This window comes from Culex quinquefasciatus, chromosome 1 (genome assembly GCF_015732765.1).
Source record: "Culex quinquefasciatus strain JHB chromosome 1, VPISU_Cqui_1.0_pri_paternal, whole genome shotgun sequence".
Classification (NCBI taxonomy): Eukaryota; Metazoa; Arthropoda; class Insecta; order Diptera; family Culicidae; genus Culex; species Culex quinquefasciatus.
In genome coordinates, this window is record NC_051861.1 from 107,995,195 (window position 1) to 108,017,162 (window position 21,968).

Consider the following 21,968-nt stretch of genomic DNA (forward strand, 5'->3'; position numbering starts at 1 on the left):
GTTGATTTTTCGCAGAAATCTTTGACAGAGCAAGGAGTCAGACTTTTCGTGTCAGGCAAGAAAAAGAGGCGGTCCTCACCAGTAGGATCGGTAAATTTGAAGAAGTTATAGCGTGACAATGTGTTACGTGCAAAGCCAGGCAGTTTGTGCAAGTACGCTCAAACCAGAACGACGGGAAAAGATAGCACGACGCCGTCGAACTGTACCTTTTCTTCTCGCGAGAAAGGGGAACGTTATCGTCCAGTGCACCGTGACGTGACGCAATGTTCGAACTGCTTGCAGTTTGGGCACGGTAGAAGGAACGGCTTTATCAAGAGTCGTTGTGCAACCTGCGGAGGTGAGCACAAAACTCAAGCTTGCCAACGCAATCAACGAGAACATCGAAAGCGAAATGCTTCAACTGTGGTGGCAATCATTCGACGAAGAATCGGAGCTGAGTTTGTAGGAATTCGACAGCAAAACACCACCAGCATTCACGGACGTGAATTTTCCTGCTTCGGCGTCTATAGGAGCGGGGTCTGTTCGGGTGGTTCCAAATCTGCATCCGTTGCCGTTGAAACGCATGTGTGAAATCATACCCTAAATTGGGTAGCTCCGAAAGATATAATTCAATGACATCAAATGGGCTTGCTATGAACGTGTAAACATTGTTTACATCTCCCGTAAAATTTCAAAACAAAAAAAGCGTCGTCGTAAATAAAACTTAAAAGAAGTCACATTTTTCTTTAAAATAAATATTACTTTATGACGAACAAGCTTTTAAGTTGCCAAAAATGACAGAACTGAAATCAGATAATTCTGTAGTGAAAGTGGAAAATATCGGTCCGGAGGAGAATACAGAAATCTACAAAACGATATTCATAACGGAAGAATCCGTAAGATGGAGTAAACAATCGTTGTTACACCTTGATGACTCAAATTCGTTTCTTTTAGGAGCCAATAAATGGTGATCTTTTAGCAGACGAAGATATTAAGCAAGAAATCATAGAGTTGGGAGAGTACGAACTGAATGTTCCCGCCGTTGAACCAGCGCAAGAGGCCACCGTGTCAAATGAATCTTCAGTGTCCAAGGAACCCGTAATAATGTTGGAAAAACGGCTGAGACATCCTAGGAATATGCCGTACCCAAGGAAGGAATGCGAGCATTGTGGCAAAACGTTCGCCTTCCAATACAATCTAGCCGTGCACCGGGTCAAGGAACACGGAAGTACGGAAACGCCTACGAAAATTTGTTTACCACCCAAGACATCGTTGCCGCCAAACCTCCGCTGCGACCAGTGTGGTAAATTGTACCGTCATAAGGCTAATCTCGCGACTCACAAGGCTAAAGTTCACGGCATTGGAGAAGCCCCACCAAAAAGCTCTGTTCACACCTGCAAGCACTGTAAAAAGCAGGTAACATCGTGGAAATCTTTGGTCGAACACCTGAAGTTCATTCACGGAGAAATCATCGACCCGACGCAGATTGCTCTATGTCCATTGTGCCTCAAGAGATTTACTACGGCCGAGGAATTGTCGGGGCATTCCTGCAGCAGGAGAAATCAAGGGGAAATGGATCTTCCTTTCAAGTGCGACTTGTGCGGTAAAGCTTATTCCGGCCAAACAGGTTTGTATGCCCATTATTCCGTTCATCCGGAATACCACAACTTTAAATGCGATCAATGCCCGAGCGGATTCTTCAACAAAGTGCGACTTACCATTCACAAAAAGGCATTACACGTATCAAAAGACGATTACCTTGAGTGTAACATCTGTAACGTGCGCTACAAAAGCCAACGTGTCTTGAGACGACACCAGAAACTTCACGCCATTCGTGCATACTGTTGTGAATTTTGTGGGAAAAGCTACGAGACTCGTGAAAGACTCGGAGCGCATCAATACAATAAACACGCGATTCAGGACGCGCTGCCATACAAATGCTCCTTTCCTCAGTGTGATAAAAGCTTCCTCTACAACAGCCAGCTGAAATCGCACGAGCAATGCCACATGAATAAGAAGAGTCCGTTGTACGCACAGCGGGATCCTGAATGACTATAATGCGTCATGGCTTTTTATGATTTTGAATAAAATTTCACTTGATTTGGAATAAATAAATTATTAAATAACTGCGATTTATAAGCAAGGGTCCTGATTTTCGGTTCAATGAACAGAAACCACTCACTCATCGCCTATCCATTCGTCGCATATTCCAACCCGCTAGCATTCATGAGCGAATGAGTCTCGCAAGCAGCTAACGAGTGGCCCGAACTGTTCACTCAGCGAACAAATACATCGTGAAAATATTTGCCTACTGCGTCGCTCGACGACACTCACACACTACCATGCTCAGCGAAGAGCCATTCTCACAAAATGCCAGAGCGGCAGTCTTTTTGTCTTCACGCCCTCAGTTTGCCATCAATTTGATTTTTTCTTGGTGGAAATTTCTTTGAATGGTCTATAATGTTATGAAATCAAAATAAATGCAAAATTTAATTGATAACATTGATTTTAAGCAACCCAAATCAAATCAACCCAGCGCGAGTGCTTTTCATCTCGCGAAGCAATTTTCTGTTGATCTTTTCTGAGTGTATCTCAAATGTCACACGCAAAACCAAAACAAAATTTCGCCGCGGCACCAAACTGAAATGTCGCCAGTTGAGCTGCGAAAAGACTCGCGCCGCGACTTACACGGAGCACCGAATCGATCACGAAGATCTACTGGAAAGCGTTCTGTGAGCGTGGATTCGATCAACCAGATGGACCATTTTATGATATCTAACTTGGAGAGGACAATTACGGCGCTTTTGATTTTCAAATTGGTGGCTAGGTCTTCCCATTTTGATTCTAGAGCTTACTCAATCGGCTCCCGCAACAACCCGCATCAGCAAAAGTTTCCCGATGGTCCCGAACGGACCGGATTGAGGCCCTCGACAATTATGGCCACTCGTTTTTGTTTTATTCAGACGGAATCCATCCGCAATCAGCAACTTAACCAAGACTTTTTCCATTCTGCGTCTTTTTCTGAAGCTGAAAACCGACTGACCTTCAAAGATTACCTCAATTGAAACAGTTCTAGTGGTACCAGAACTAAAAACCAAGATTTTAAACAATAATTTAATCTAAAGCGTTCCATTTCCTCTGCAAATCAGAAAAAAATCAGCCGCGTTTTTCTCAACATCCGAAGCCGTCAAAACAAAAAAAGCAAACACACTGATTCAAAATCACCTAAACATGCTTGACAGATATTTCACGACAGAAAATCGTCGCGAGAGTTAAACCTGCTCAATTCGGTTTAGTGCCGCGACGACATATATATTGTCGCTATAGCACTAAACCACGGGATTGAAACTCGTCTGAAAAATCTGTATCATTTTCTCATTCGGAACAGTGGCGCCACGTGGTGGTAGCTGCCCTGTTTATTACACTGTGAAATTATCCATGGCCAATCCAAGGAACCAGAAGGTGACAACAGAAATGTCCGTCCAAAATGGGTGCTGCAAAAAAAACTTATTATTTTTAACAAATTTTCGAACAGATCAGCAACGAATTACAAGTTTGACAGTCGAACTACACTTAAAAGTTGGTTTTGTTATTTGTTTTTGCAAAACCGCATATTTTTAACGAAAGTGTCAAAAATATTCGTAATCACCTTTTGTCTCTTGGTGGCGCTTTGTGTTAGTATGTGTGTGGTCTATGTTTGCGGACGTGCACTCAGAACAGTGAGAACTATAGCTATCGAGAAATTAAAAATGAGAGTGTGTGCAACATGGAGTTAAACTTTCTGTGCAGTTGCTGTGAAGCTTTCCATGGCACTTCGAAAAGTTTAACTCCATGTTGCACGCACACACTCTCACTTTTAATTTCTCGATAGCGCTATAGCGAAAATGCTTCACTTTCTTCTGATACAAGTCGCCATATTGAAATTGCTTGAAGATTCATACCTGTGACTAAACCGAATCGAGTGATGTCCACTCTCGCCGCACTTTTTCTCTCTGCCTTTTTCTGTCAAGCTTAATTTACTATTACTCGATCAGTGTGTAAGCCAAGTTTGTTCCATCTTGTTTTGATTGATAAAAAAATATGTCGGTGGATGAACCAACTTTTTTGTTTATTTAATAAAATAAATAAATAAAATATGTACTACACTCAACCCCCGCTGGTTGGTCACTTTTTCGTTTGACACTTTTTTAGTTTGTACCCAGTTGGTTGGTCAAAGTCAAACTAAAAAGTGACGAACTGTCACTTTTTACACGGCGCTCACGCACACTATCAAAACAAACGTTTGGTAGTGTGTGTGAACTCCGTGTAAAAGGGGTGTCAAACTAAAAAGTGAACCCGTTCGTTTGACAGCAGTTGGTGTCAAACCATCGGGGTTTGAGTGTACAAGCTTTTCCCGGCAAACTTCGTCCTGCTCTGTTTTTGGTTTTCTGACGTTTCTTGCTTGTTTGCTTATTCAGCAAACCTGTGATCAAAATTTGAATTTACGCAGCTTTTCCCATACAATCTGCAGATTTTCCGGAATCGGTTCCAGGGTGGCCAAAGTTGTCACTTGTTGGCGTAAGAACCTTCCTTGGACTTTTACGAACCCAACGCAACAAAGAGACAAAAAACTTTGAAAAATATTTGCAACGGCCTTACTGGCTTTGCGTATTTTTAATATCTTTTGAGTTTTTAGTAATGTTCTTTTTAACCTTATGTAGTGTTTATTTTATAAAGGATCCATTCAAATTTTAATCCTGTGAATCATATGTCAAACATTTCTCGAAGTTATACATTAGGATGTAACAAAAATGATTATTGGGGCTTGTTTCGGTGGCCGTACTGTGCTCAAATCACAAATATGAGCTTGATTCGACGTAAATGATGCTGGTTCTTCGTTCTTCGAATTTTAGTTAAAATCTACCCCGTAGAAAGATTTTTTTTCCAGTATTAAAAAAAAATAAAAGATCAAAATAGTCAAAAAATAAAGCTACAAAATTCGAAGTTTCAGAAATTCTTAAATTCAAAACATTTCTGTTTTTATAGTTCTTTTTATATGAAAATTTAAAAATTCAAGTATTTTAATATTCAAAAATTCAAATATAAGAAATTTCCTGAATTTATGATTTTAAAAATTTAAACTACAAAACAAAAAAAAGGAATTCAAAAATAAAAAAAAATATTCTAATTTTTATTTAAGAATTTAAAAATTTAAAGAGACAAAATTGAAAAATTATATTTTTTATACATTCTCAAATGCTGCAAACTCTTCAATTCTTGCTTGAACTCTTCAATTCTTAATTAAATTCTTTAATTCCTGAATTCTCAAATTATTGAATTTTTAAATTATTAAACTCTTAAATTCCAATTTTTTTTAAATTATTGATTTTTTAAACCATTGATTATGTAAATTATTCAAATGTTAAACTCTTAAATTATTAACCTCTTATTTTTTTTCTTTTTTTTTTTTTTAATGCAGGCCAAAGGTGCATGATACTGATGATACTCGTCGGTTGACACACCTAGGCGAGGAACATCCCGAAAGGAGCCCAACTACATCCGTAGTGCTGTTTGGACAAAACAGCATGGCTCTGGTTCCTTGCAAGTGTCCTATTTTCTTACCTCCACGTTGGCTTGGTTTAGTCATCATGATGACAAGGTGTAACCTAGCTGGTGGCCTGTGGAAACGACTCGTGAACCTTTGACCAGCGAGGGTCAGAGTAGAGACGGCTAGAAGAAAGGGGCGCGACAATGTGGGAAAGGAAAGTAATTTGTGATTGTAGACGGTATTGTTTTGATTCGCAGTATGTTGAGTCAACTGCTGTGAATGTACCTGAAACATCGCACAACGGGGTTTCTCTTCTCTTCATTATCAGCTACCACCTATCTTCTGTTTATTTTGTTTCACTGATTTTCTAAAACGGCTTCTGTTTACTATCCTCCATTTGATTTCGATTTTACTTATTTGATTCTCTTATTTCTCAACGCTTTTCCACTCTATTTTACCAATTGATGCTGCTGTAACAAACTGTCTGCTTTCCCTTAACAGCGATGTCAATTTTGTTTATCATGTGCCTTTTCTTTATTTATCTCTTTGAATAATTTCTCATCTTCCCTATAAATTGCCCTCAATACAATCTAAGCTTGTTTGTTACCTCTATATTTATTAACTATTGTTAATTTCTACTTCATCAATTACTATCTTTCTTCTACTATTGATTTTTTACAATATTTGTGTTAACACAAATTACTATTACTATTCTGCCCATGTTCGCATAAATGTCCCATATGCAAAAACAGCAAACTGAGAAAAACGCATTTGAAGTTTGTCCCACACATAAGGCTACGTGTTAAGTTTACACGAAATAACTGGATTTCCTCCCGATTTCTTGAACAAAGTACTGGATGTTATAGGCTCTTTAGAAAGAGCACACGATTTTGAACCAAACTGCAACAATAACTCAAAAGTGATGAAAATGCATATGGGACATTTTTGCGATCATGGGCAGTATTGTACTTTTGAAAAACTTTTCTAAAATGCTTAGGACTTAAATATTGTAACAAAACACCGCGATAAAAGAAATAGCAACAGATAAACACAACTCAACAATAGGGAAGATTTCAGGAGAAAACAATACACAGTAAATAACAATTAGTTTTTGAATTTAAACTAAAAATATAACAGTTTCTGCTTTAATGAAAGTTGATAGACACATTTTAAATGGCCATACGCTTATACTTACATCAAACCCTACGCAATGTACCACCCCCGGCGTAACCGGAAAAGTAGGTGTGCATGCCTGGCACGAACACTCAAAGCGTGTTCTAGCGTGTTGCTCGTACTGACTCAGAGCAAGGGTGAGATGTAGGTGTAAGGGCAGTGCGTGTTCGTCGGGAACCTAGTGCATAAGATCGGTCAAGGCCCGTTCTTACACTGAAAATTGCGAATTGCAAATTTTTGATTTTATTTAGCATTTTTCGATTTTTGCGGTACACTCAAACCCCGATGGTTTGACACCAATTGTTGTCAAACGAACGGGGTCACTTTTTAGTTTGACACCCTTTTTACACGGAGTTCACACACACTACCAAACGTTTGTTTTGATAGTGTGCGTGAGCGCCGTGTAAAAAGTGACAGTTCGTCACTTTTTAGTTTGACTTTGACCAACCAACGGGGTACAAACTAAAAAAGTGTCAAACGAAAAAGTGACCAACCACCGGGGGTTGAGTGTACATTTTTTTTCTTGATATTGTGTTTTTAAAGAAGTCTTTGGCAGAGCAAGGAGTCAGACGTGACGTGTCAGGCAAGAAAAAGATGCGGTCTTCATCGGTAGGATCGTTATCGTCTAATGCACCGTGACGTGACGCAATGTTCGAACTGCTTGCAGTTTGGGCATGGTGGAAAAAACCGTTTCATGAAGAGTCGTTGTGCAACCTGCGAGGGTGAGCACAAAACTCAATCTTCCAACACAATCAACGAAAACATCTAAAGCAAAATGCTTCAACTGTGGTGGCGACCATTCGACCAAGAATCGGAGCTGAGTTTGTGAAAATTCGGCAGCAAGCGACGACGAGGCATCGCCCAAATCGTCTGCTTTGGCGTCAATCGCCAAACCGTTTTATAGAGCTTTATGACGTTTCCCGTACGCACACTAGCGCACCATCTGATTTTGCTGGCCGGACAAAATTTAACCTCAATCTTTTTCGTGTACGTACACGCAATACATGCGCACGTAGAAACCTCTATTGTATCTAAAAAAATTGCTATGTTTTCTTAAAACTTGCGTAAAATCGGACAGCATAGTGCTCGACTGCTTTAGTACTAGCCATACCCTAAATTGGGTAGTTCCGTGCGATATAATTCAATGACTTCTAGTGGATTTGCTATGAACGTGTATGCATTGTTTACATCTCGCGTTAAATGTCAAAACAAACGTCGTCGTAAATAACACTTAAAAGAATTTACATTTTTCTTTAAAATAAATATTAATTTCATGATTTTTGACTATTTGAAGAACGTTTTAAGTTACCAAAAATGGCAGAACTGAAAACAGATGATTCCGAAGTGAAAGAGGGAAATATCGGTCCGGAGGAGAGTACAGTGATCTACAAAACGATATTCATACAGGAAGAATCCGTAAGATGGAGTAAACAATCGTTGTTACACCTTGATGACTCAAATTCGTATCTTTTAGGAGCTAATAAATGGTGATCTTTTAGCAGACGAAGATATTAAGCAAGAAATCATAGAGTTGGAAGAGTACGAACTGAATGTTCCCGCCGTTGAACCAGCGCAAGAGGCCACCGTGTCAAATGAATCTTCAGTGTCCAAGGAACCCGTAATAATGTTGGAAAAACGGCTGAGACATCCTAGGAATATGCCGTACCCAAGGAAGGAATGCGAGCATTGTGGTAAAACGTTCGCCTTCCAATACAATCTGGCCGTGCACCGGGTCAAGGAACACGGAAGTACGGAAACACCTACGAAAATTTGTTTACCACCAAAGACTTCGTTGCCGCCAAACCTCCGCTGCGACCAGTGTGGTAAATTGTACCATCATAAGGCTAATCTCGCGAAACACAAAGCTAAAGTTCACGGCATTGGAGAAGCCCCACCAAAAAGTTTTGTTCACACCTGCAAGCACTGTAAAAAGCAGCTAACATCGTGGAAATCTTTGGTCGAACACCTGAAGTTCATTCACGGAGAAATCATCGACCCGACGCAGATTGCTCTATGTCCATTGTGCCTCAAGAGATTTACTACGGCCGAGGAATTGTCGGGGCATTCTTGCAGCAGGAGAAATCAAGGGGAAATGGATCTTCCATTCAAGTGCGACTTGTGCGATAAAGCTTATTCCGGCCAAACAAGTTTGTATGCCCATTATTCCGTTCATCCGGAATACCACAACTTTAAATGCGATCAATGCCCGAGCGGATTCTTCAACAAAACGCGACTCAACATCCACAAAAAGGCATTACACGTATCAAAAGACGATTACCTTGAGTGTAACATCTGTAACATGCGCTACAAAAACCAACAAGTATTGAGATATCACCAGAAACTTCACGCCATTCGTGCATACTGTTGTGAATTTTGTGGCAAAAGCTTCGAGACTCGTGAAAGACTCCGAGCGCATCAATACAATAAACACGCGATTCAGGACGCGCTGCCATACAAATGCTCCTTTCCTAAGTGTGATAAAAGCTTCCTCTACAACTGCCAGCTGAAATCGCACGAGCAATGCCACAAGAATAAGAAGAGTCCGCTGTATGTACAGCGGGATCCTGAATGATTATAATGCGTCATGGCTTTTTATGATTTTGAATAAAATTTCACTTGATTTGGAATGAATAAAAGCAGTTTAAACTATTAAATAACTACGTTTTATGAGTGTTATACCCTCATTGTCATTGTTTTTATATTGTTAAAAAAAAATCTATGCTCAGAACGATTTGTACGGGTCGCATAATCATCGTCTAAAGATTAAACCAGACCAATTTCCTTATTCTGACAATATTTCCGATTTTTGGCACTTGTGGCGGTAACCTAATCCAACATCTACAAACTGACATGACGGGCGTCGTTGGTGACAAAAAGCTGTTAACCTTCCTATTTGCGGCGTGTTCTAGCGTGCTGCTCGTACTGACTCAGAGCAAGGGTGGATGTAGGTGTAAGGGCAGTGCGTGTTCATCGGGAACCTGGTGCATAAGATCGGTCAAGGCCCGTTCTTACACTGAAAATTGCGAATTGCGAATTAACAAGAGAAGGGAAAATTCTTATATAAAATCCCATTACTTTGATGAAAGATCGCGTATTTTTAAAGATGAGAAAACCTCAAAAAAGTACACATTTTACATTGAATTTCTGAAAAGCTTTTTATTTTCTTAAGGTTTGCCCTACTTTGAATACCTACTAAAAATTGGTAGAATTTATTCACAAAAGTCAACTGACTAACAAAAGAAGGAAAAGTTATTAAGTAACAACACATTGAAAGAATGTTAAAAAGATCTAATAACTATCGCTCTACATTGTTACATCTCGTGGTGGTTGATAAAGTATTGTTTCAATAGTCAACGCTAACATCTAATGTTAGTGTCCGAAAATTTTACTTTCTTTTTATCATTCATGTATTTATATTCATATCTAGAGTTTTTTTAATAGGTCCTATAAACATATGGAAGACAATAGTTTATAGTGCTACGACCTTAATCTAGACACGTGGTTGTAAGACTCTTTCGGATATTAAATAACACGTCGTTCTTGTTTCGAGTTCAAGCTTAGACTGCCCACACGGAAAATAATCTGGTAAATTTGAGTGTCTGGCGCAGGCGGATGTTTGTCGTGCAGTTCAGACACACTTGGCACACTTATTCTAGCCAAGTTTTGCGTAACGCCAGATGAATCTGGCGAAAATCGGGCGAAAGTTCTGCCAGGTGTCTGGCACAAAAATCAACCGGTTCAATCGGTTGAACCATAGACTAATAAAAGACTAAACAGTCACCTCTGAACCATGACTCAACCTTTTTATGACCCCTCGGCAGGGCCGGTTCACTTTCAAAAATGACAGATCAAAATGTCAAGGACTGGCTCCACTGTCGATTTTCTGACGTTTCTTTTTTTTTTTTGTTTTGATTCTTGAATTTAAACAAACACACACATTCGTTTTATGGGGTGTGATTGTGCCATCCCAGAAGAATCGGAGAACCGGAACGACCGACAGCTTAGCCAAGGTTATGGCCATGAAGTTTGTTTTGAAATACAAATTTCTTTTCGGTCCCGTTCGAATAATGGTACGATTGTTCGCTTACGGCATCGGTTTCGGTCGTGTATCGTGTCCCAGGACTTCCGACTACCGGTCGCAAAAGGAATGAATCCGGTTAGAGCAACTTTTGCGTAAGAAAAAGTGTGCTTTCCTGACAGACCGCGATGGCGGTAAGCGTGATAACTTTCGGTACATGGAACACAGGGGGATTCCCCCCGTCTTCAAGACGCAATTGACTTGTCGGTGAAATTGAAAGTAAATGAACCTAAGTCGCGGGCCGCATAAACCCTATCCGACTTGGGCAGGTCTAGATAGGCTGGCGGAATAAGCGCCGAAAGGGCCAAAATTGGAATTGGAATTAAACAAGGCGCAGCTAAATACTACCCGGTGGTCGGCGGCTGCGGGCACCGGATCGCTTAGCTTGCTTCGATGAGTAGGACAGCCGCAGGCGAAGCAGATCATCAGTCAAATATTGCTTATTGATGTTTAATTTTAATAACTGTTTTTCAAATTGTATGTGCTAAAGTGAAAGTGTTCACGTCAAACGATCCTGACAAGAACCTGTAACCTGACGATCGGGATACCACCTCGCGGCGTCTTTTGAAGATTTGAGCTTTATGTTAAAGATTTGCTGTTTCTTGGTGAGAGCTGTCCATCATAAGTTGTTAAATTATTATATTCCCCTATATTATGATATTATATATTAAATAACCCTTCTATCCCTTACCCATTATCCTTTTCCCAATTCCCATTTTTCCCAATTCCCATTTTCCCCAACTTCAATTGCCCAATTCCACTTCCCTCCTTAAAATATAATTATTTGCCAATTTACACTTACACACCACACCTAACTGATTCGGAGCGTTTGGTACGGTATGTCCACGCATCCTTCCTCCCCTGTTGATTCTGTGAAATGTGATCCGTTCACCGAATCTGTCTTTGCGGTTAATGCAACGCAGTAGGCCTGGCCGCTTTAATTTTTGCTGTACATTTTTGGGGTTACTCGGATGTACTGCAATTATTAATATACACTGATAATCAACATTACACACTGTTCAGTTCACTTTTACACACTTGTATGGGATTTTTCAGTTCAAGTATGATTACACGAAAGTGTGTAATCATACTTGAACTGAAAAATCCCATACAAGTGTGTAAAAGTGAACTGAAAAAAGTGTAATGTTGTTTACCAGTGTAGACAAGAAAGGACTTGAGGCGTAATCTAACCGCAAGTTCTTCCAGGATGCTTTCTTCGGACTGGCTGCGCTTGTGTTCGATTAGATTAGATTAGATAACTGTTTTTCAAATTGTATGTGTTCGCTTTTCAAATAAAATAACTGAATCTAATCTAATAATCTAATCTAATCTAATCGAACACAAGCGCAGCCAGTCCGAAGAAAGCATCCGGGAAGAACTTATGGTTAGATTACGCCTCAAGTTCCTTCTTGTCATTATTAATGATTGCAGTACTTTCGAGAACCCCCGAAATGTATTACACTCACTAAAGCGGCCCGGCCTACTGCGTTGCATCACAGACAACAGACGTAGCGGCTAGAACAAAATAATTTGAAAATCGTGTGTAAAAACATGGCTGCCGCATCCTGCTAATCTACTAGCCCCATCTGTTAGCCTATTGCCACTCTCTAAAGCAGCCATGATGGTTTTCTGAGAACGTGTGCTTGAAAATGCATCACCCAAAAATGTTTAAAAAATATTTTATTTCAATTTTTCAAAAAAAAAAATAAAAAGGTTAAGATTATGTTTTTATGATATAGTAAATCTATTTTAATTATTAATTAACACGATTTACGAGCACATGGAAGTTTTTTTTTTCATTTAATTATCAATATTTAAAAAATAGTCTAATCTTATGCTTTTTTAAACACAGCAACCAAGGCCGCGCTTGAGGCTGTCAAATTCTTGCTGGTTGTGTTTATAAACAAAACCAACAGAGGTGAGCGAAAAGAAGGAGGAGACCCGGTGGAAATCGGGAGCATGGGCAAGCGTTTCTTGGAGGATAAAAGATTCGGAACTGTGGGGACGCTGCTTTCTTGCCGACGTCCTCGCAGCCACGACGATCAACTCGACCCCTTGACGGCTGTCCGATGAAAGAGCCAGGCACTGCTCGCTGCTTTGACAGCTCGCGGATGCGAGCGTAACATTGTGAAGGGGAACATAATCAACTAGCACAGTACGCTCCCACACATCTTCCCCCTTCTCCTTAAAAAAATGCAAAACCAACAGTATTGAACTGTGTTGCAATAGGGGGATGGCGTCGCTATTTTTAGACCACGTTTTCCACTCTTTCTCATCGAAACCGACTACTTTATCGACTTAATTTTGCTGGGCGAGATAGGACGCTGTCTATTTTAAGACGTTGACTCAGCACTTAAAAAAACCAGATGGCAGCACGATGTAACGCCACGTCCCTATGAGTGATAGCAGTAGATATCATTTGATGATCTCTGTACAGCGACCGACATTATTTGGACACTGTAGCTTGTGAAATCTCTTCTTCTTTTTTATCACTCCTCCCATTTTTCAGACTATGCGTTCTCAACGCTGAGTCATTCAATCTCTCTGAAAACAGCAATGATAGAACGCGAGACGGCGATTAAAAGCCACCTTTCAGTGAGATCACAAGCCAGAAGGGCCTTTCAGTGAGAGATCACAAGCCGTTGATGTCTTCTGCGAGCTCACAAGCCAGACAGGCCTTTCAGTGAGTGTCCGTCAGTCGTTGCACCCTTTCAGTGAGATCACAAGCCAGAAGGGCCTTTCAGTGAGAGATCACAAGCCGTTAATGTCTTCCGCGAGCTCACAAGCCAGACAGGCCTTTCAGTGAGTGTCCGTCAGTCGTTGCGGCCTTTCAGTGAGATCACAAGCCAGAAGGGCCTTTCAGTGAGTGTGCGCCAGTCGTTGCGGCCTTCCAGTGAGATCACAAGCCAGAAGGGCCTTTCAGTGAGAGATCACAAGCCGTTGATGTCTTCTGCGAGCTCACAAGCCAGACAGGCCTTTCAGTGAGTGTCCGTCAGTCGTTGCACCCTTTCAGTGAGATCACAAGCCAGAAGGGCCTTTCAGTGAGAGATCACAAGCCGTTGATGTCTTCTGCGAGCTCACAAGCCAGACAGGCCTTTCAGTGAGTGTTCGCCAGTCGTTGCGGCCTTTCAGTGAGATCACAAGCCAGAAGGGCCTTTCAGTGAGAGATCACAAGCCGTTGATGTCTTCCGCGAGCTCACAAGCTAGACAGGCCTTTCAGTGAGTTTCCACCAGTCGTTGCGGCCTTTCAGTGAGATCACAAGCCAGAAGGGCCTTTCAGTGAGAGATCACAAGCCGTTGATGTCTTCTGCGAGCTCACAAGCCAGACAGGCCTTTCAGTGAGTGTTCGCCAGTCGTTGCGGCCTTTCAGTGAGATCACAAGCCAGAAGGGCCTTTCAGTGAGAGATCACAAGCCGTTGATGTCTTCCGCGAGCTCACAAGCCAGACAGGCCTTTCAGTGAGTGTTCGCCAGTCGTTGCGGCCTTTCAGTGAGATCACAAGCCAGAAGGGCCTTTCAGTGAGAGATCACAAGCCGTTGATGTCTTCCGCGAGCTCACAAGCCAGACAGGCCTTTCAGTGAGTTTCCGCCAGTCGTTGCGGCCTTTCAGTGAGATCACAAGCCAGAAGGGCCTTTCAGTGAGAGATCACAAGCCGTTGATGTCTTCTGCGAGCTCACAAGCCAGACAGGCCTTTCAGTGAGTGTTCGCCAGTCGTTGCGGCCTTTCAGTGAGATCACAAGCCAGAAGGGCCTTTCAGTGAGAGATCACAAGCCGTTGATGTCTTCCGCGAGCTCACAAGCCAGACAGGCCTTTCAGTGAGTTTCCGCCAGTCGTTGCGGCCTTTCAGTGAGATCACAAGCCAGAAGGGCCTTTCAGTGAGAGATCACAAGCCGTTGATGTCTTCTGCGAGCTCACAAGCCAGACAGGCCTTTCAGTGAGTGTTCGCCAGTCGTTGCGGCCTTTCAATGAGATCACAAGCCAGAAGGGCCTTTCAGTGAGAGATCACAAGCCGTTGATGTCTTCCGCTGAGCTCACAAGCCTTAAGCGGTATACGCACTTCGGAAGGAACCGGTCAAGAAAAAAATCAAATGGGCAGCAGCGGCAGCGCAAGCAAGTCAGAGAGGGTGAAGAAAAGCCCCAAGAAATCGGACCCTCTCCTTTGTTCTGCTGTTCGTAAAGCTGTTTCTTGACCCCTTTCCTTCCGATCTGCATACTAGCCTTTACAGTGGATATTCACAAGCCATCTCCTCCTCTTCCCCGAAGAAGAAATTAAAAAAAAGAAGTTCGACCGCTTTTTACACAGTCCACCTTTTAATCTTCTGTATTTATTAATCGAAAGCTTTAATAGCAAAGCAGAAGTAAAAACTTGTTCTTAAATTTTCTGATACACCATGCGTAAACAAAACTTTTTTTTCAAATAACACAAAAGTTCGAAATCATAATTAGTTCTGCAGACAAAATAACAAGTATTGCACAGACATTGGAAAATCTGGCATTACTTCCAAAAAATGTCAACATAAAATTTTCTTTCTCCTTCTCGCAGTTCAGCTTTTTTCAGTCTCCCGCTTCCTTGTTTCTTTCCCATTCTTCAACCACTTCAAATCAGCAAAACAATCCATGCAAATGACGCTAAAAACAAATCAAAACTTCAGCCGAAAATCCGCACTCTCCGCGCGACAGCCCCTCCCCATTTTTTTTTTTTTTTTTTTTTTTTTTTTTGCAGCAATCGGTTGATCCTCTGCACAGCCGAAAATCTGCTCACAACTCTCCTTTTTTCACTCACCTGTCATGCACCGCGCTGGGGCTACACCAAAATCACCGGACCCAAGCGAGAATTGAAAAAAAAAATACCTCTTCTGGTAGGATTCGCCATTTGTGGGGACGCTGCTTTCTTGCCGACGTCCTCGCAGCCACGACGATCAACTCGACCCCTTGACGGCTGTCCGATGAAAGAGCCAGGCACTGCTCGCTGCTTTGACAGCTCGCGGATGCGAGCGTAACATTGTGAAGGGGAACATAATCAACTAGCACAGTACGCTCCCACACAGGAACAAGAAACGAAACAATCCGGAACTGTCGAAGAAGGAAAAACAGCAAGGTTTGACTAGAGACCCTAAATAGGGAGACTGGTCTAAGCTGGCTAAATCGATCTGGCAACGTATGTTTTGAGCTTGGCAACACTGATAAGTTTTGCTGGGCGTAAAGGCAAATGCTTGTTTGGATACGTCAAACTCGTGTCTGTTTGGGTACATCAAATTCACTTCGACCAGTCTCCCTATTAAGGATCTCTAGGTTTGACACGGTAAAGTCTGGATGTCATCGGCGCCGTCAGCCGAGTTCACGTTCGAATGGTCACTTATCGTGATCTCCGGCACGACGACCGGTTGTCGTGTGGCCAGCGTGGTCCCGGTTATAGGACAATTTTATAATTTGTTTATGAGATTGTGTTTATTCCGCGAACATGAGCCCGCTCAAAAATGGCGCCACGACCGGATTTTGTCGTTTAAAATGACCTGCGGCAGTATCCACATGTGATTGGAATCTGGCCGCAGTCTGAGATGTTCACTTCCGGCGAACCCTCGTCGCCATACCAAAGGCCTGAATCTTGAATGTTCTCCCCGGCGCGTCAGATTCCTTCACCAGATTTCTAGTGCAAACGATCCTCAAACACCAGAACCAGAACAAACGATTACAAACGTTGAAAACCAACAAAATGAAAGTAGGCGGAAAGCGATATTTTGACAGCGGGCAATGTGTCAGGGCAAAGCGACTGCAGCGCCACAAACGGATTGCCACAACTAAAAAATCTGTAGCAATGATTTACACAAGGGAAGAATCGAGCCCACAAGGGAAGAATTGATCCATCGAAAAAATGTTGTCTTGTCAAAAAAAAAAATTGCATTAAAATGAAAAAAAGTGATTTAGAAATGGTTTTTAATCGTGTTTTTTTACCGTTATACATAAAAACTGACATAGGGCTTTAGTACCCAATTCTGAGATTTTGAACGAAATCCGAAAAAACTCCGTGCATATTTGCCTCTTTTCATATGAAAGTAGTTTCAATCTTGTCGTGCTATCTTGTCACTCCCTGAAAATTGATGTAAGTGCGACAACTGGTCAAAGGGATTTCAGGTCAGAACGCGTTTGACGCACGTACTAGTTAGACTACCGTAAACATTGGAATTATAACTCGGGACTCCAGGAACCAACTTCAACCAAACTTCGGGACAATTGTTATTGTTTACATTGCGTGCATTCGTTTTTGTTTATTTAAGGTCAACCATTAAGACGCGTTTTTCTCGGAACGTCGAAATGGCGGGTGCGGCAAGATAGCACGACGACGTTGAACTGTACCTTTTCTTATCGAGAAAGGGGAATGTTATCGTCCAGTGCACCGTGACGTGACGCAATGTTCGAACTGCTTGCAGTTTGGGCATAGTGGAAGAAACTGTTTCATCAAGAGTCGTTGCGCAACCTGCGGAGGTGAGTATAAAACTTAAGCTTGCAACACAATCAACGAAAACATCGAAAGCGAAATGCTTCAACTGTGGCGGCAATCATTCGACGAAGAATCGGAGCTGAGTTTGTGAAAATCGTCGCAGGAATCACCAACATTCAAAAATTACAAACGTGGATTTCCCTGCTTTGGCGTCAATCGCACAAACCGTTATATTGTGCAAGCAGACAAAAATCAAAATACGAGCGCAACCTGTCAAAGCTGTTGCGCCACAGACTGATGTACACGCTAACGAAAAACCACTACATTTTTGTTCGGCGGAACAGATTTTTGCGCACTTCGGTTTGGTGCTGCGCGAATAATATTGTATCTAAAAAACTGCTAGGTTTTCTTAAATCTTGCGTAAAATCCGACAGCATCGTGCTCGACATGCGACCTGAATTGACGACTGGGTATTAGACTGCTTTTGTACTAGCCATACCCTAAATTGGGTAGTTCCGTGCGATATAATTCAATAACTTCTAGTGGATTTGCTATGAACGTGTACGCATTGTTTACATCTCGCGTTAAATGTCAAAACAAACGTCGTCGTAACTAAACCTAAAACAATTTACAATTTTCTTTACAATAAATCTTAATTTAATGATTTTTGAGCATTTGAAGGACGTGTGACGAACGAGCTTCTAAGTTACCAAAAATGGCAGAACTGAAAACAGATGATTCCGAAGTGAAAGAGGGAAATATCGGTCCGGAGGAGAGTACTGTGATCTACAAAACGATATTCATTAAGGAAGAATCCGTAAGATTTAGTAAACAGTCGTTGTTACACCTTGATGACTCAAATTCGTATCTTTTAGGAGCTAATAAATAGTGATCTTTTAGCAGACCAAGATATTAAGCAAGAAATCATAGAGTTGGGAGAGTACGAACTGAACGTTCCCGCCGTTGAACCAGCGCAAGAGGCCACCGTGTCAAATGAATCTTCAGTGTCCAAGGAACCCGTAATAATGTTGGAAAAACGGCTGAGACATCCTAGGAATATGCCGTACCCCAGGAAGGAATGCGAGCATTGTGGTAAAACGTTCGCCTTCCAATACAATCTAGCCGTGCACCGGGTCAAGGAACACGGAAGTACGGAAACACCTACGAAAATTTGTTTACCACCAAAGACTTCGTTGCCGCCAAACCTCCGCTGCGACCAGTGTGGTAAATTGTACCATCATAAGGCTAATCTCGCGACTCACAAAGCTAAAGTTCACGGCATTGGAGAAGCCCCACCAAAAAGTTTTGTTCACATCTGCAAGCACTGTAAAAAACAGGTAACATCGTGGAAATCTTTGGTCGAACACCTGAAGTTCATTCACGGAGAAATCATCGACCCGACGCAGATTGCTCTATGTCCATTGTGCCTCAAGAGATTTACTACGGCCGAGGAATTGTCGGGGCATTCCTGCAGCAGGAGAAATCAAAGGAAAACGGATCTTCCTTTCAAGTGCGACTTGTGCGATAAAGCTTATTCCTTCCAAAAAGGTTTGTATGCCCATTATTCCGTTCATCCGGAATACCACAACTTTAAATGCGATCAATGCTCGAGCGGATTCTTCAACAAAACGCGACTTAACATCCACAAAAAGGCATTACACGTATCAAAGGACAATTACCTTGAGTGTAACATCTGTAACGTGCGCTACAAAAGCCAACGTGTCTTGAGACGACACCAGAAACTTCACGCCATTCGTGCATACTGTTGTGAATTTTGTGGGAAAAGCTACGAGACTCGTGAAAGACTCGGAGCGCATCAATACAATAAACACGCGATTCAGGACGCGCTGCCATACAAATGCTCCTTTCCTCAGTGTGATAAAAGCTTCCTCTACAACAGCCAGCTGAAATCGCACGAGCAATGCCACATGAATAAGAAGAGTCCGTTGTACGCACAGCGGGATCCTGAATGATTATAATGCGTCATGGCTTTTTATGATTTTGAATAAAATTTCACTTGATTTGGAATGAATAAAATCAGTTTAAACTATTAAATAACTACGTTTTATGAGTGTTATACCCTCATTGTCATTGTTTTTATATTGTTGAAAAAAAAATCTATGTTCAGAACGATTTGTACGGGTCGCATAATCATCGTCTAAAGATTTTAAACCAGACCAATTTCCTTATTCTGACAATATTTCCGATTTTTGGCACTTGTGGCGGTAACCTAATCCAACATCTACAAACTGACATGGCGGGCGTCGTTGGTGACCAAAAGCTGTTAAACTTCCTACCGGTTCAGTTCACGTTTTGACGACCTTCGCTTTTTTATCTGTTCCATATTGCACGTATTCCCCAAAAAGACACGCGGCAAACCAGCCTCCAAAAATCGACGCGCCGCACTTTCGGCAAACGCGCGCTGTCAAATCCCGTACTGTGCGTTTTGTTTTTGTTGAGCTGCTTCTTCGAATCGCATCAAGGCTGTATACCATGGAATCGCATGGCATCTGATGCCAAGTAGGTATGTGTTTTTATTGCACTAAAAGTGTAGAAAATCGCAGGCATGAAATGCCTCTGAAAGAAACGGACAATACATCCTGTTGATAAGGACAACACCACTAGACCGCTGAAACGTGAAACATAAAATGAAAAACAAAATTTTTCGAATCAAATTTAACACAGATCTGTGTTTACTGGATTTTGCGTGTATATAACTCCTAAAATGTCTGATTTTCTGGCGACATTTACAGGGTTGTTACGGATGGCGCGAATAGCGCGGATTTGGCGCGGATTAGCTGATGGCTAATTTTGCTTAGGTGCGGATTTCGCGCGGATGTGAAATTTGATTAATATAGAGTTATCTAAGCCCGATCTCACGCACACTAGCTTACCATTTTTTTTTGCTGGCGACCACAAATTTTAACCTAAAAATCCATCGTGTACGTACACGCAATACATGCGCACGTAGATAACTCTATTGTCGCTATGGCACTAAACCGAATCGAGCAATTTCCACTCGCGCCGCGGCCCATTTTCTCTCTGCCTTTTTCTGTCAAGCTTAATTTAGTATTACTCGATCAGTGTGTAAGCCAAGTTTGTTGTGATTCTTCCATCTTGCTTTGATTGACAAAAAATTATGTCGGTGGATGAACCAATTTTTTTTTGTTTATTTTATTAAATAAATAAAATATGTACTAGAATATTTTCCCGGCAAACTTCGTCCTGCTCTTTTCCCAAAATTTTGCGTTAGGTAATAAAAGAACGCTCCCTTGTTTCGGTGGCCGTTCTGTGCTCAAATCACAAATATGAGCTTGATTGAACGTAACGGATGCTGGTTCTTCACCTTTGAATTTTAATAAAATCTACCCCGCAGAATGTTTTTTTTTGTTTTCTAAATTTCAGCATTCTTGGGGAAATAAATAAAAGATCAAAACATTCAAAAATGAAAGCTCCAATATTCAAAGTTTCAGAAATACAAAACATTTTTGTTTTTATAGTTCTTTTTATCTGAAATTTTAAAAAATCAATATTTAAAATATTCAAAAATAAATATTCCAAAATTAAAATATACGAAATTTCATGAATTTATAATTTAAAAATCTAAACTTTAAAACTAAACAAAAATAGGAATCCAAAAATAAAAATATTATTCAAATTTAACTTAAGAATTTAAAAATTTAAAGAGTCAAAATTGAAAAATTATTTTTTTATATACATTCTCAAATGCTGTAAATGCAAATTTAATAATTTGAGAGTTCAGGAATTAAAGAATTTAATTAAGAATTAAAGAGTTCAAAATTCTTAATTAAATTCTTTAATTCCTGAACTCTCAAATTATCAAATGTTTAAATTGGGTACTATAGCCCTATGTAAATTTTTATGTACAACGGTAAAAAACACAATTAAAAATCATTTCTGATCACTTTTTTTCATTTTGAAGCCAAAAAAAAATATTGACAAGACAACATTTTTTCGATGGATCAACTATGGTCCCCTTGGAACGAGCTGTCAAGTAAGAACTTTTCTGTCAAGAAGGACCGTGAAGGTAATTTTTATAAATTGAATTAAAAATCCATTTTAAATCCTTTGCGGTCGTTCAAAGGGTCATTGTACTCAGAAAAATAAGCTTTATCGATGTGAACAATAATATTACAAATTTATGATTAATTTTAGGATCCAATTATTAAACTCTTAAATTCATTTTTTTTTTAATTATTGATTTTTTGATCCATTGATTATTTAAAATTTTCAATTATTAAACTTCCAAATTATTACTTTCTTAAATTTTTAAATTCCTCAATTCTTAAATTCTTAAATTTTTTAACTCTTAGAGTCTGAAATTCTTAAATTATTCTTAAACTCTTAAATTTTCAAGCTCTTAAATTCATAAATTCTTAAATTCCTTAATTTTTAAATTCTCGGATAAGTTTTCAAAAATCCATAAGAGCCATCGACAAACAAAGCCCTTTTTGCATCGGTTTTCCACCCACTTACGTTAAATCAATTTCAAAAGTGCTTGAGATTGTTCATCTACACGTCCATCAAGTGCCCCAAACCAAACATAAATTATATTTGGTGTCAATTTGGAGAAAAACGGAAATTAATGTCAGTGGTCACGGTGGCTCATACGGCTTTTTGAAAACTCACCCGAGAATTCTTAAATTCTCAAAAAGTTCTCAGAAAATTCTTAAATTCTCAGATTCTTAAATTCTTAAACTCTTAAATTCTTAAATTTCTAAATCAGAAGATCCCTAAATTTCCAAACTCTAA

At 40.6% G+C, this 21,968-nt stretch overlaps 3 protein-coding genes across 4 annotated transcripts; all 3 read left to right on the forward strand.

Annotated features, from left to right (window-relative positions):
* The first annotated feature begins 663 nt into the window (after positions 1-663).
* On the forward strand, positions 664-16,668 carry LOC119771176 (zinc finger protein 62 homolog). 2 transcript variants are annotated; one of them, XM_038266671.1, is made up of 3 exons: positions 664-875; positions 934-1,606; positions 15,480-16,668. In XM_038266671.1, exons 1-3 carry the CDS (start codon positions 774-776, stop codon positions 15,488-15,490), a joined length of 786 nt encoding a protein of 261 aa, XP_038122599.1. In that variant the 5' UTR covers positions 664-773; the 3' UTR covers positions 15,491-16,668. The 2 variants fall into 2 exon arrangements, with proteins under 2 accessions (XP_038122599.1, XP_038122598.1); XM_038266670.1 differs by lacking the exon at positions 15,480-16,668 and having other exon boundaries at positions 934-2,115.
* Positions 7,133-9,337, forward strand: LOC119771174 (zinc finger protein 624-like). The gene is made up of 2 exons (XM_038266668.1): positions 7,133-8,095; positions 8,154-9,337. Exons 1-2 carry the CDS (start codon positions 7,994-7,996, stop codon positions 9,249-9,251), a joined length of 1,200 nt encoding a protein of 399 aa, XP_038122596.1. The 5' UTR covers positions 7,133-7,993; the 3' UTR covers positions 9,252-9,337.
* A 1,095-nt stretch (positions 16,669-17,763) lies between the features above and the next one.
* On the forward strand, positions 17,764-19,232 carry LOC119771175 (zinc finger protein 675-like). Its single transcript, XM_038266669.1, has 2 exons — positions 17,764-18,012; positions 18,071-19,232. The coding sequence occupies exons 1-2, from the start codon at positions 17,911-17,913 to the stop codon at positions 19,166-19,168; spliced, it is 1,200 nt and encodes a 399-aa protein (XP_038122597.1). The 5' UTR covers positions 17,764-17,910; the 3' UTR covers positions 19,169-19,232.
* Positions 19,233-21,968: the final 2,736 nt, after the last annotated feature.

Coding starts and splice junctions, on each gene's coding strand:
- LOC119771176 (XM_038266670.1), top strand. CDS start 774: ATGACAGAACTGAAATCAGATAATTCTGTAGTGAAAGTGGAAAATATC. Junction 876..933: donor TATTCATAACGGAAGAATCC/GTAAGATGGAGT, acceptor CGTTTCTTTTAG/GAGCCAATAAATGGTGATCT.
- LOC119771174 (XM_038266668.1), top strand. CDS start 7,994: ATGGCAGAACTGAAAACAGATGATTCCGAAGTGAAAGAGGGAAATATC. Junction 8,096..8,153: donor TATTCATACAGGAAGAATCC/GTAAGATGGAGT, acceptor CGTATCTTTTAG/GAGCTAATAAATGGTGATCT.
- LOC119771175 (XM_038266669.1), top strand. CDS start 17,911: ATGGCAGAACTGAAAACAGATGATTCCGAAGTGAAAGAGGGAAATATC. Junction 18,013..18,070: donor TATTCATTAAGGAAGAATCC/GTAAGATTTAGT, acceptor CGTATCTTTTAG/GAGCTAATAAATAGTGATCT.